The 12,684-nt window shown below is 38.9% G+C and overlaps 1 protein-coding gene across 1 annotated transcript in view; it reads right to left on the bottom strand.

Moving 5' to 3' along the window:
- Window positions 1–12,684, bottom strand: part of LOC101629086 (contactin-associated protein-like 3) — a 191,916-nt gene that overhangs the window by 137,728 nt on the left and 41,504 nt on the right. The window contains exon 3 of the mRNA XM_012726558.1: window positions 4,905–5,098. Within this exon, the coding sequence (XP_012582012.1) occupies window positions 4,905–5,098 (194 nt within the window). The remainder of the gene's footprint in view (window positions 1–4,904; window positions 5,099–12,684) is intronic.

Genomic DNA, 12,684 nt, shown 5'->3' with positions numbered 1-12,684 from the left:
AAACATGGAATAGAAGGATAAAGCAAAGAGTACTTTGATAGGCGAGGGAAGTAAAGTCAAAGAAAGCAGACCCCCAAGGATTGCTGTAGGAAAGGCACTGTGGCACAGCAGGGGCTCACTGGTGACAAGAGTGGCAGGTGTTAGTGGAGGAGCCTAAATGTGGCAAACACCAGGAGCCAGGTCACCCAATGAGAGAGAGGGACATCGGTCTTGCTTTCATGAGGTCATCCCACTGTTCCCAAGCCACCACAGTGGAGGACACAGATTTGGAGCAGATCTGATATGGCTGATTGGAAAGGTATGCAATAGTGACCCATGAGGACAAAGGGGCTTGGAGGACAAAGGAGTGGAGATCTGTAGCTCCAGTGCCCTCAAGAGTGCTGAGCCACCTGCCATCAGCTTCTCCCTCCACCCAGATGCTCACAAATCCAGGATTCAGAGCAAGATGACGATGGTAGGTCCCTTACTGCTCCCCATCTTGGTCCAGAGACCACAAAGGGAACTCAGAGCCCAGCTCACAGTGGCTTGGACTTAAGTCTACCGATTTACGAGAGCCTGTTCATGACTTTGTAATAATAAATCTAACAGTCATGTGTTATCAATATACATCTTTGATAATTGATTATCTGGGAAGCAATCAGAAAATAAACATTGAGGGTCACTGTGATTAACTCAGTGATCATCAATCTGCTGCACTGCTAGTTTCAATCTCATCACAGGATCTTCAGCAGGGTGTGGTTTTCTAACTTGTTTGGGCTGGACTTGAAAAGATTGATTCTTTTTAAAAGATTTATTTATTTATACATAGAGAATTGGAGTATAGGCCAGAAGTGTGTGGAGTGAAAGGACTCACCAGAACAGAGCAGGAAGCAGAACAGGCAGATGTACTGAAATGCACTGCTGAGGGGAGCAGCAGGGAAACAGGAGAGATCTGCCATGCCACCTCTCTGGCCAGGGATCGAACTCGTGCTGCAGTGGCTGTGACAGCTTCATAGTGCTGTGCTTTGTGCCACCAGGGAGGGCCTAATGATAGATTTTCATCTATGGATCTCAGCACTGTGAAACCCTGGGGCTTCATAAATGACCAATGAAAACCAGCGTTATCCACATCTTGTAAGAAATGAACACATTTGCTACAGGTTCTTCTAACCTGCTAAAACCATGGATCCTCTTCTGCTATGTTTCAAATGAGAATGTTTAGTTGTACATGAGATACTATCCTGTGTCCTCTGGAAGAGGTGGCCAGGCTTTTACTGTCATTTAACACACAGTCTCATATTTCCATTTAAATACTAATTCTCAATGGATTTCAAATTCTCAACATTTGACTAACTGATTTGGTTATTTCCAGATACAAATATAGTTCAGTGGTAAAGGCTGTCACTCACTGAGAAAAGAAAATCAATGTGAAACATAAAACTAGTAGAGTATAATTCATTAAAAATCAGTCCATTCGGATAGCTCACCTTTGAGCGATTGATCCTACAGCCCTCAAATCCCTGAGTTAAGGATGCTGTTGCCAGCTGCATTTCTATTTAAGAATTTTTGAAAATTTAGAGAGCCATAGATTGTGTTTCATATTATTAATTAGCCTTCCCACTACAGAGCATATGGACACTTTCCCAAGGTAACATGAAGACCTCATGTCTTATTTAAAGTGATTAATTAATTAATTAACTAATTAATTAATTATTCTAATTCTACTTAAAGTAGGAAGTTGTGATCAATATTTTACTGTTTTTTTTTTTAATTTGGAACAACAGATGAAAGAGCATTGACATGTATTAGTAGACTAGAGTTAGCATGTATAATAGGACTATCCAGAGGAACATGAATACTTTAAAAAATCAGGTTAGGAAGAATATACAAAAAAGTTTAACACAGAGAGTAAGTTCTTGGTTTGACCTCATTCTAAAGGACACCGGCCTTCTGGGGGAAGAGTTAACACATTCTTTCCTCCTGAGAGTAAAGGTTGTGGCTCTTTAGCTACAAGTTACTGATGTCACTGGGGTGACACGACACCGGCAGCCTATCATGGGGACGACCCTAAAGTCACCAACTGTGAGCAGGTGCTCAGCTTGCTCTGCATTATTATTTCCTGTGACTTGAAAACATGTTTAAATCTAGTGAGAACTGTGTGTCATGAAGGGATACCAAATGCAAAAAGAAAAAAAAATAAACAGAAATATATAAATATAGTGTGGTAGACAGGTTGGTCCCAAGTATACCCAGGCCCTAAGGTCTAGAACCTGGGAGGCAACTGCTTGTTTGGAAACTTTCAATCAGTCAGCCTTATAAATACACACAAATTTCTTCCCACTTTAATCTTTTACCTAATATTAAACAAACAACTAATTTTGATTCTATTATATCAATGTTCATTAATGAACCAGTAAGAGTTCCAGAGATTAAAAATTAAATGGACCCTGCCAGTGCCTGCTTAGACCAGTGAGACCCTAGACATGCACTGGGAAGGGTGTCAGGGAGGCCAGAGACCTTGCCACCTTCCATGACACCATGTCCTCATCCCCAGACCAGCAGAGGTATCAAAACCTCCTAAAGGTCTCCATCAGTGCCCACCTTGACCTACTGTGATCTCCTACAAGATGCCTTCAGTACCCACACTGACTGGTGAGACCCCAGACTCATGTCAGGACCCTAAAATAGCAAAGGCCTCCCTACCCCACACCCCCCCCCATAAGACCTGCCAATTGCTTGTCCAGATAGTCAGAAAAATCACTACACTGTATGCCCAGATCTTCTCTGTGGAAGGCCTCAGCTACTTTACATACCAGCTGGTAGATGACAATAACAATAGGAGAGGAACACACACATACTAGATGTCCATCCACAGTAGAACAAAACCTAAAGCAAACAACAGGAGGAAAGGAAAATTCTAATGTCCAAGCCACTCCTCAGGTGAATGTGGAAGTTAATCTGTACATTTTTTAGTATATAAAATACATGCAGCATAAAATTTACCACTTTCACCATGTTGAAGTGCAGAATTCTAGGGCATTGACATTCACATTCTCAGACCACAGAAAGAAAATGAATCTCCAACAATACAATGTGATACCATCTCATGCAGGTAAGAATGACTCATATTTAAAAAATTACAAACAAAAAATGCTGATGAAAAAGGAACCCTCCTACACTGTGAATGCAAACTGGTCCAAGGGTTCCACTCCTAGGAAACTACCCAGAAACATAGAAACACCAACTAAAAAAAAAACATAAAACAAAAATCTGCATTCTACAAAACAGACAAGTGAACTAAGAAGATATATATATGCTAAATGGAAAACTACTCAACAATCAAAAAAAGAAATAAACTCATGTTTGATGCAACATGGATGGTGCTGAAAAGGTTGATGTTAAATAAATCAGGAGGAAAAAAGATAAATATTGGATGGTTTTACTTATATGTATAATACAGAAAAACCCAAACCAAACACCAGACAAAAGCAAAGCTGACCATAGATGTGAGGCATTCAGAAGGGAGGAAAAAGGGGTGTGTAAGGGTGAAAATAAGTGGGAGAAGAACACAAAGAATATGGTAATGGACGATGAGTACTTTGGTGGTGGGAACTACAGTGATCACATCTAAGGGGAAAAACCATACATGGACCAAAACTTAACAACAATCCAAGAAAAAAGTACATTATATTTTTTAAATAATAAAATAAATAATAGAAAAAAATATACTGTTATAATATCAGAGTTCTAAAAGAAATTCAAATGAAAGTTATTTTTTACCCAATGAATATGATGATTCTGTTGCCTGTTACTTTGACAGATAAGCTACTTGCTAAGAAGTAACAGCCTTTTAGCAGAATGCTTCTCTTCCCACCCAGGCAATAAAGGGAAAAAACGCTAAACAGCCTCCATTCTAGCATAAATGGAAGTTAGCCTGTATATTTTTTAGCATCATAAATACATGCAGCATAAAATTTACCACTTTCACCATGTTTAACTGTAGAGTTCTAGGGCATTCACATTCACATTCACATTCACATTCACATTCACATTGTTGTGTAACCAACACCTCTGGTCATCACCAGAACGTTATCTTCTCCAACTGAAACTGTTTCCATTAAATATTAACCCTCCTTCCCCCTGGCAGTCATCTAAGCTCTATTTTTAATAAGGAGAACAAAGCAGTTTTTTCACCTGACAACTTCCCTCCATCAGTCAAATCCAAATACTGTGCGAATGTTTGCACAGCTATTTCTCGAACCTCACATTCAGAATTATAGAGTATGATTTAAAGACCAGAGATTCTAAATATGTGATATTTTTCTATGTAAGTAAACACAATTTATTTCTTTGGAAAGAAGCAAGGATATGTATAAAAAGTAGAAACCATGTTACTGATTGAAAATACTTTAAATTTGTTGAATTCCAAAAGATCTATAACCTCTGAAATAAAAGGGCTCACATAGGACTCAAGTTCCTGTGGGGTTAAAAGCTTAGTCCCTCAACAGACTCCCCATAGGGAGAGTCCCCATTTCATGTATTCTTAATGTTCAGGATTTTTCAGAAATTTCACTTAGAGGACATAAGAAAATAAACTTACTTTATTAAAAATGCCAAGGTAATACTATGCTATAGAACACAAAAAAAGTAGGTTGTGACTTATTCATTCCCTAGATTGCATTATTTAAAAGAATCATGAAAAGACATTTTCAGTATATCACCACATTATAAAAGTATTTCACTTATATTTATTTCATAAATTATATATGGATCGTTTGTTTTAAAACACCACATGGGTCATATTTACTTACAAAATTTTCAAATAATTTAGGAGGCTGTTTCTGTACTTGATCTAGTAATTCGCAATAACATTTAGAGCTGTGTAATTCACAGTTTAACACACTGTTTTAAATAAAGGAACATACCCAGATGCTTTCTTCTCGTCGATATTGCTTCCAGTTCCTCCCGCCATCACTGAACATCAGGAGATAGCTGGTCACCCAGTCAGAGCTCCCATATCCTCCCTGGGTAGCCACAGCTGTGACCTCCATTCTCTCTCCAAGGTCAATCTGCAGCCACTGGTATTTATTTGACACAAGGGGGGTCCAGCCACCAGCTCCTTTTTTTTTGAAAATGAAAACAGGAAAAAAGGTATAAAGAAATAAATATTTAAAATCTGTAGAATGTAAATATAAATGGGATTTATGAAAATCATAGTTTCAAATTCCAGATTATGTAAACCCTCATAATTACATCATACACACTAAAGATACAAGGTAAAGGAATGACGCCTACATTAACTGCTTTGATTTTAGCTTAAGACCCCTTAATCTGATGTGGGTATTCCACAAAATGAAAGTGCTTCATGTAATAGGTGGATAACAAGACTGTGCTATCACATTAGTGCTTAGAAATATTATCTTTACTGTCATTTATGCGTTATTTGCCTTTATTAAAAGCAAAGAAAAGACCCTCCCTGGTGGCGCAGCGGGTTAGAGCACAGCACTGAGAATCTAAAGCTGCTTCTGAATGAGTTCGATTCCCGCCTGCCCCGGAGGTGATCCATATGGTGTGGCAGACTTCTCCTAACGTCTGCTGCTCCCCTCAGCAGTGTACTTCGTCAGTCTGCTTGTTCTGCTCCCCACTCTGTCTCTGGTGAATGCTCTCGCCACCCCTGCACCTCTGGCCTGTACCCCATTTCTATATGCATAAATAAATCAATCTTTAAAAAAAAAGAGAAAGAAAGAAAGGCGGTAACAGCACAGCCCTGTAGGCACTTATACCCTCAGGGAGAAACAGACATCTCCAAGAATGATTTGCAATCTAATGTGGCAAGGAGGAGACAGACAAGGTGAGCAGTATGCAGGGAGGGAATGCAGAGAATACTGACAGGGCAACAGGGAAGTTGAGAGAGCCCAGTCAGAGAGTGATAAGGAGTTCCTCAGATCAGTGAGAAAACAGATAAAGACCATAAATCAGTGTGGCTTGTTTTTCTTTTTTTTTTAATATTTATTTATGCATATAAGGACTGCAGTACAGGCCAGAGGTGCAGGGGAAGCGGTGTAGTGAGAGGATTCACCAGAGACAGAATGGGGAGCAGAACAGGCAGATGTACTGAAATACACTGCTGAGGGGAGCAGCTGGTGAGAGAGGCGAGGTCTGCCTCGCCATGTGGGTCAGCTCCCCAGCCTGAAATTGGACCTGTGCTGTAGTGGCTGCCAAAAGCTTGATAGTGCTAAGATTTAATCCCTTGCAACACCAGGGAGGCCCCTCATTTGGCTTGTTTTACCCAATGTGAGAAAAAGAATTAGGGCGATTGTTGATAAATTTTGCACTTCCAAGTTAATAGAACTGTGAAGTTGAATTTAAATTTACTTTTCTCATATTGAATTCTCTTATTTTTAAATTATGCAACATAAAAATTGGGAAATAAGTTTAAAAACATTCTGGAAATTGGGAAATCCGCAGGGATTACAATTGAGATGGGAAAAAAAATGTACAAAATGATGTAAAAATAAACTGTTATAAAATTAAAATATATAAATAAAAATAAATAAATAAATAAATACATTCTGGAAATCATAATTTGCAAATTTTCCATACCTAGAAAATAATATCATTTTGGGAACAATATTTAATATGACAATATATTTATTAAAAGAAATTCTGGGTCCTCCCTTAATGCTCTAAGAAGCATTAAGAAGCTAAAGCTACTTATGCAAGAGTTAGATCCCCGCCTGCTCTGGAGGTGATCCACATGGCACAGCAGACCTCTCCTGACCTGCCCGCTGCTCCCCTCAGCAGTGTACTTTATCGATTTCCCTGCTCTGCTTCCCGCTCTGTCTCTGGTGAATTCTTTCACCACCCCTGCACCTCTGGCTTGTACCCCAATTCTGTATGCACAAATATATAAATATTTTTTAAAAATTTAAAAAAGTCTGAAGTACAAAAATTCCTCAAGAAAAATTAAAATGAAAATCCTGGGCCCTCCCTGGTGGCGCAACAGGTTAAAGCACAGCCCATGAAGCTACAGCAGCCACTGCAGCACGAGTTTGTTCCCTGGCCAGGGAGGTGAAAACACAGTGCAGCAGGCCACTCTTGACCTGCCAACCGCTCCCCTCAGCAATGTACTTAGTCCATCTGCCTGTTCTACTCCCTACTCTGTCTCTGGTGAATCCTCTTACCCCCACACCTCTGACTTATACCCCAGTTCTGTATGCATAAATAAATAAATAAGAAAAAAAAGAGAAAATTCTATAGATAGATAGATAGATAGATAGATATAAATAGATATTGGGTACTTACCCAAAAATATAAAATATAAAACTAAACTAATTGAAGAGATAACATGCGCTCCACCCCCATACACAGATATTCATTGCAGCATTACTTACAAAAGCTAAAATTTGGAAACAACTTAAGTACCATCCACAGATGACTGCAGAAAGAATGGCAACAGCTGAGATGTAAACAGTGGAATACTATTATACTACTCAGCTAAAAGAAGATGGCCTGCCATTTGCAACATTAATGGATCTAGAGGCTGTACTATGCTTGCTTAAATCAGACAGAGAAAGGCAAACACCATATGATTCCACTGATACATAGGTATGAAGAGAAAACAACTAAAAAACAAAAATACAATTTTAGAATTAATGATTCCCAGAGGGAACAGAGAAGGGGACAGGGTGGGTAATTCAGGTGAAAGGGATCCACTGGTGAAGGACAGAATTAGACTTAGTGTACTTAGTGTACACAGCTGTTGGTTAATTAGGATGCACACCAGAAACCTAAGTTCAATGCAATATACTTCCAATAAAAACAAATATGAAAACAAAATTTCTCCTGTGTTCTGACACTTAACAAGGCTCTCATAATAAGAGCTGACACTCGAAGACATGTTTTAATTTTCTCACTGGGAGGTACTATTGACAGCGACACTGGTTTGCTAAAGCTGGCGGGAAGGGACCGAGTGGTGAGTGTGTTTTCAGGAGGAAAGACATGGTTACAGATGGCTCTGAGGAACGGGAACATGGGCAGTGGCACCAGTGTGTATAGGTGGGCACATCCCTGTTACCAGCATTCCCATCTGCTTTCTATTCATTTTCTCTTGTTATTAGTTAACATCCTCCAATATTACGGTACTTTGATCAAAACTTAGATATTAACATTGGTATAGTATGAATGAAATAATAAACTTAACTTTGATGAGATTCTCCCGTTTTTCCAAAACCTCCTTTTTTCTGTTCCAGCACCCCACATTACATGTCATTGTCTCTCCTTAATGTCTTCCAATTTGTCACAGTTTCTCAGTCTTTTCTGGCTTTAATGACAAGATTAGTGATCACCCAGTACTGAGGCTTCCAGCTAGTTTTTAAATAGGAAACCCTCCTAGATTCTACCTGAGAGTTAACTAGTCCTGGGTAATCTTCCTGTTATACTGCCTCTAATCTTATAAGCAGTGCAAAAATGATTTTTAAATCATTTTTAACAAGAGATTCTACATTTGAAAATGTGTCTTTAGTTTTGAGAAATAACTAAATATCCCGTGTTCTAACTCGTACTAGTGTGAAAGTTCTAAAATATATACTAATGATATACTTTTCTGGATTCACAATCTTTCTCTGGCACTTCTAATGACTTGTAAAGCTAAGAAATGTCATCAGTATGGTATACACCATGCAGAGAAACAAATATGATGGACTTATAAAGTATCAGTGTGTTTCCTGTGGGTTGCTCTGGGACCAGCCTCTCCCACAGGTACAGCCACATCTCTGCGAACCAGCCTTTAACAACTACAGGTAATGGACCTTGAATATTTCACACTCCTTACCTGTGGTGAGGAGGTGCTACTGATATGCAAATGAAGCTTTTTGATTTACTGGATACTCTGATAAAGTAATGAAACTTCAGAATCTCCGGTGCCATGGGGCAATTCATTTCAGCAGGATACCATGCTACAGTTAATCCCCACAGACCTGTTGGGTCATCATCTGAGCATCCTCTCCTGCATGCTGTCCCCAGGATGGATGGCTTTTTCTATCACTTAATAAAATGTTCACTGCAGAGAGTTTGGAAATATACAAATGTCTACCTGAGAACTGTTAAGAAGTTTTACTGGCCAGTAAGAAAGACCTACTGTTGTATAGTGGAAAATAACACAAAATATAGTAATGCAGGGCGTGAAGGGGTTTACTTGAGTGCAACAGCCCCTGTAAGCTACCTGTCGAGATTAGTGTTTCTCTAATCCATCACTCTGCATTAGTTCATGCTGCAAATTTTCAGAAAACTCCACATGGTAGTTGATAAGTGTCTCCAGGCAAGCTCCTTCACCATCCCACTCAGAGATCTCTGGGATGGTAGATTGAAGCTTTTGTCATACCCTTATCTATGTTGCTGAGGGGGCTTGAGAATTTGCTTCAGTTCTGATTTCTCAGCAATCTAAATGAGTTACATATGGCATGTCTAGTCATCAGGATGCAGAAAACATAGAAACCCAGCGTCTGGATGTCTACATGTACCCTGATTCCTTCTCCAGTGAGCCTCCTAGAATCTGCTATCAGTCTGAGCAAAGGAAAATGGACAGTTTGCCCAAAAGTATATCTATATGGAGAAAAAATCACTCACAGTTGTCAAACTGTAAATCAGATTTCTGAGGCAAAATGCAGAATAGTCTGTGTGATTCTGGAAATGGAAAAAAATTTAAATAAAGATAAATTAAATATAGACTTAGTAATTTCAGATTTGTATTAAATGCCAGCAACGCTGAGGAAAAGAAAGCCTACTGTGACTTTACACTGAGCCCTATGTGAACCATGGGGGGAGGGGCAACTGTTGGGGGGAGGACACATTTCAACACCTTTTCAAACTCACATCTATTATCACAGTTCTTTTTGTATAAAATGAACAAAAATTGATTTACATTGTCTGTTTTACCTTGCTTTACTCATATGAACCTGTGATTTTTTTTTTTTACCCTACACCCCAACTCTCTGTTTAAGGTTTAATGGAACATAAATTAGAAAGGCACTCACATCTGGATTAATCTGGGTTTCTAAAATTTTAATTTGTTTGAAGTTCTGCACTGCCAAAAGTATAAGATGATTTTACTAATTATTTAACTTACAAACAAAACAAGACTTGTCCAGCAAAGTCTAGAAAGAATTTAAACATGTGGCTAATAAATCATTTATGGCAAAATAAAGTGTATAACTATGCTGACTTGTTCAGATCCTATGAAATATTCACATTTAGCAGGGGTACAGCGAGGGGACCCAGTCTAATTCTATGCATGCTTCATTGTGCATCTTTCAGATATGGCTTGAGGTAGAACAGATATGAGGCCAGTGAGACCAAATCTTCATCTGATGGGTAGAGAGTACTGTCTCTACAATCTTGTCAAGAAATGCAAGAATAAGACATTCAGAATTAAAACCATGTGAACTAAAGTAACCATCTATACGTGACTGCTCAGTTAGCCAAAAGTCTCTGGTGGGGGGAAGGGAGGGAACTGTATTGGTGGTAAAACTTAAATTATGTAGCTTAATTTATCACAATTTGTGAGCACATTGGGGGAACCCCAGATGAAAATAGGCATTTTCAGACTGCCTATTACATACAATAGAGTATTATATGATGGGAATGCAAAAATGATGAGGTCTACACATCACAAAATGTAAATGATATTGACAATGGAGAATGACACCAGAATGCATTAGAGTAAAGCCCAACCCATCAATTCCTTGGAGGAAACATGCAAAAAAAGAGTCCAGTTACAAGGACTGGCATAAGGAGAGGCAACTTCTGAAATACTGTTTTCCTGAAAGCCCCTGGTTAAAGAAGTTTTGCAAAGGTGAAGCAGCTGACCACAGGGTTCACTGAGAAATTGCATCAGCCTTGCTACTGGCCGTGGTCTTCCTGGACTAGCTATGGAGCACAAATTGAGCATGCAGTTAGGAAACCCAAATGCTTTAGCATTATTTTTCCTGTCACCACCCCTTATTCCCCTTTGACCTTTTTCCCCTTTGCCATTCCTATTAATCTCAGAAACCTCACTTTCTTTATTAGTATTTGCTAGTTTTTATAAATATTTTACTATGTCAAATCACCCATTATGTAACGATCCAATATTTCTTTGTCATTCCAACTTGCTTTACAAATACATATTTTCCCTCAATTGCCCCTATATTCTGTAAATGGCAGTATTTTGTTTTTCTTTATGGTGAATAATATATATAAACATACTGTATATTCTTGACTTGAGCCTCTGTCAGTGGGCATTTAGGATGTTTCCATCCTAGCTATTGTAAATAATGCTGCAATAAAATTGTTAGAGCATATAATTTTATGATACTATGTCTTCATGTTCTTCAGGTAGATGCTTGCAAATGTAACTATTAGGTCATATGATATTTGCATTCTAATTTCTTAAGGTAACTTCATATTGTGTTCCAAAGTGGTTTGCATTACCACCAACAAATAATAGGGTTTCCAGCACTTGTTGGGGGGATTTTTAATATATGCCATTATCTCAGGTTTAAGTCATATTTCATTGTAATTTAGAACTGAATCCCCAATATGTGTAGCAGACACTCCAAGCAAACACAGTGGCAAAGCCTTTTGACCACAGGGCACCCTGTTGCTTGTGGCCAGAATGAGGAGTCAGGCAGGAGCAGCAGGCACTTCTCTGCATGTGCTCTCAGTCTTCCCTTGAAGCTCCCCACTGACTCTGCTAGAAAATGCAGACTTCTGGGGAGAAGACCTAAAATAGCAAAGTGGACAAACAAAAAGTTGCAACACTCGGCAACATGACACCACAAGAAGGGAACAATTCTCCAAATCCAAACACAAAGTTATGGAAAAGCTTCTGTTCCTATCCGATAAGAAGTTCAAAATTGCATGATAAAGAGATAAAAGGAAATACAGGAGGAAAAGGATGTCATGCGTAATACAATTATTGAACAAAAATTAGAGACTGAAGATGGATGAAAACAAGAAAATAGGGGAGTTTCATGATTCAAAAATATCAACAGAGGAGATTAAAAAAAAAAAAAACTCAAGGAAGGTAGGAGAACAGACTAGACCACACAGAGGACCAAACTACTGACCAGAAAGATCACAGGGCACAAAAGAGGTGGAAGAAGAAGATGAAAATGAACAAATACTTCAAACTTATCCAACTCCACAGAAGAATTGGAAAACTTATGTATAAATTTCCACTAGATACTGGACTTAGGAAGTTAAGAAATAGATATCTTAGGCCTTCCCTGGTGGTGCAGCAGGTTGGAGTGCAGCACTGTTGCTTGGTGATGGCCACTTCAGTGCAAGTTCCATCCCCAGCCCCGGAGGTGATCCACACGCGAGGCAGACCATCTCCTGGCCTGCCCACTGCTCCCCTCAGCAGTGTACTTGGTCAATCTGCCTGTTCTGCTGCCCACTCTGTCTCTAGTGAATCCTCTAACTACCCCTTCATATTTGGCCTGCACCCCAATTCTAAGTGCATGTAAGAAAAAAGAAAGTGTTTTACAAAAAAAAAAAAAAAGAAGAAGAAGAAGAAGGAGAAAAGAAATAGACATCTTAAAGCTGATCTAAAATGTTCTGCTATTAATTATACTGGAAGCATCAGATAAAATCCTTCCTGGCTCCTCCAACAGATAAAGCCATCAATGTTTTGAGGAAGCTCAATATTACAATATGGGAATACAG

The sequence above is a fragment of the Condylura cristata genome, unplaced genomic scaffold (genome assembly GCF_000260355.1).
Source record: "Condylura cristata isolate star-nosed mole 26May11 unplaced genomic scaffold, ConCri1.0 scaffold00017, whole genome shotgun sequence".
Lineage (NCBI taxonomy): Eukaryota > Metazoa > Chordata > Mammalia > Eulipotyphla > Talpidae > Condylura > Condylura cristata.
This window is presented reverse-complemented; position numbering and strand designations above follow the sequence as displayed.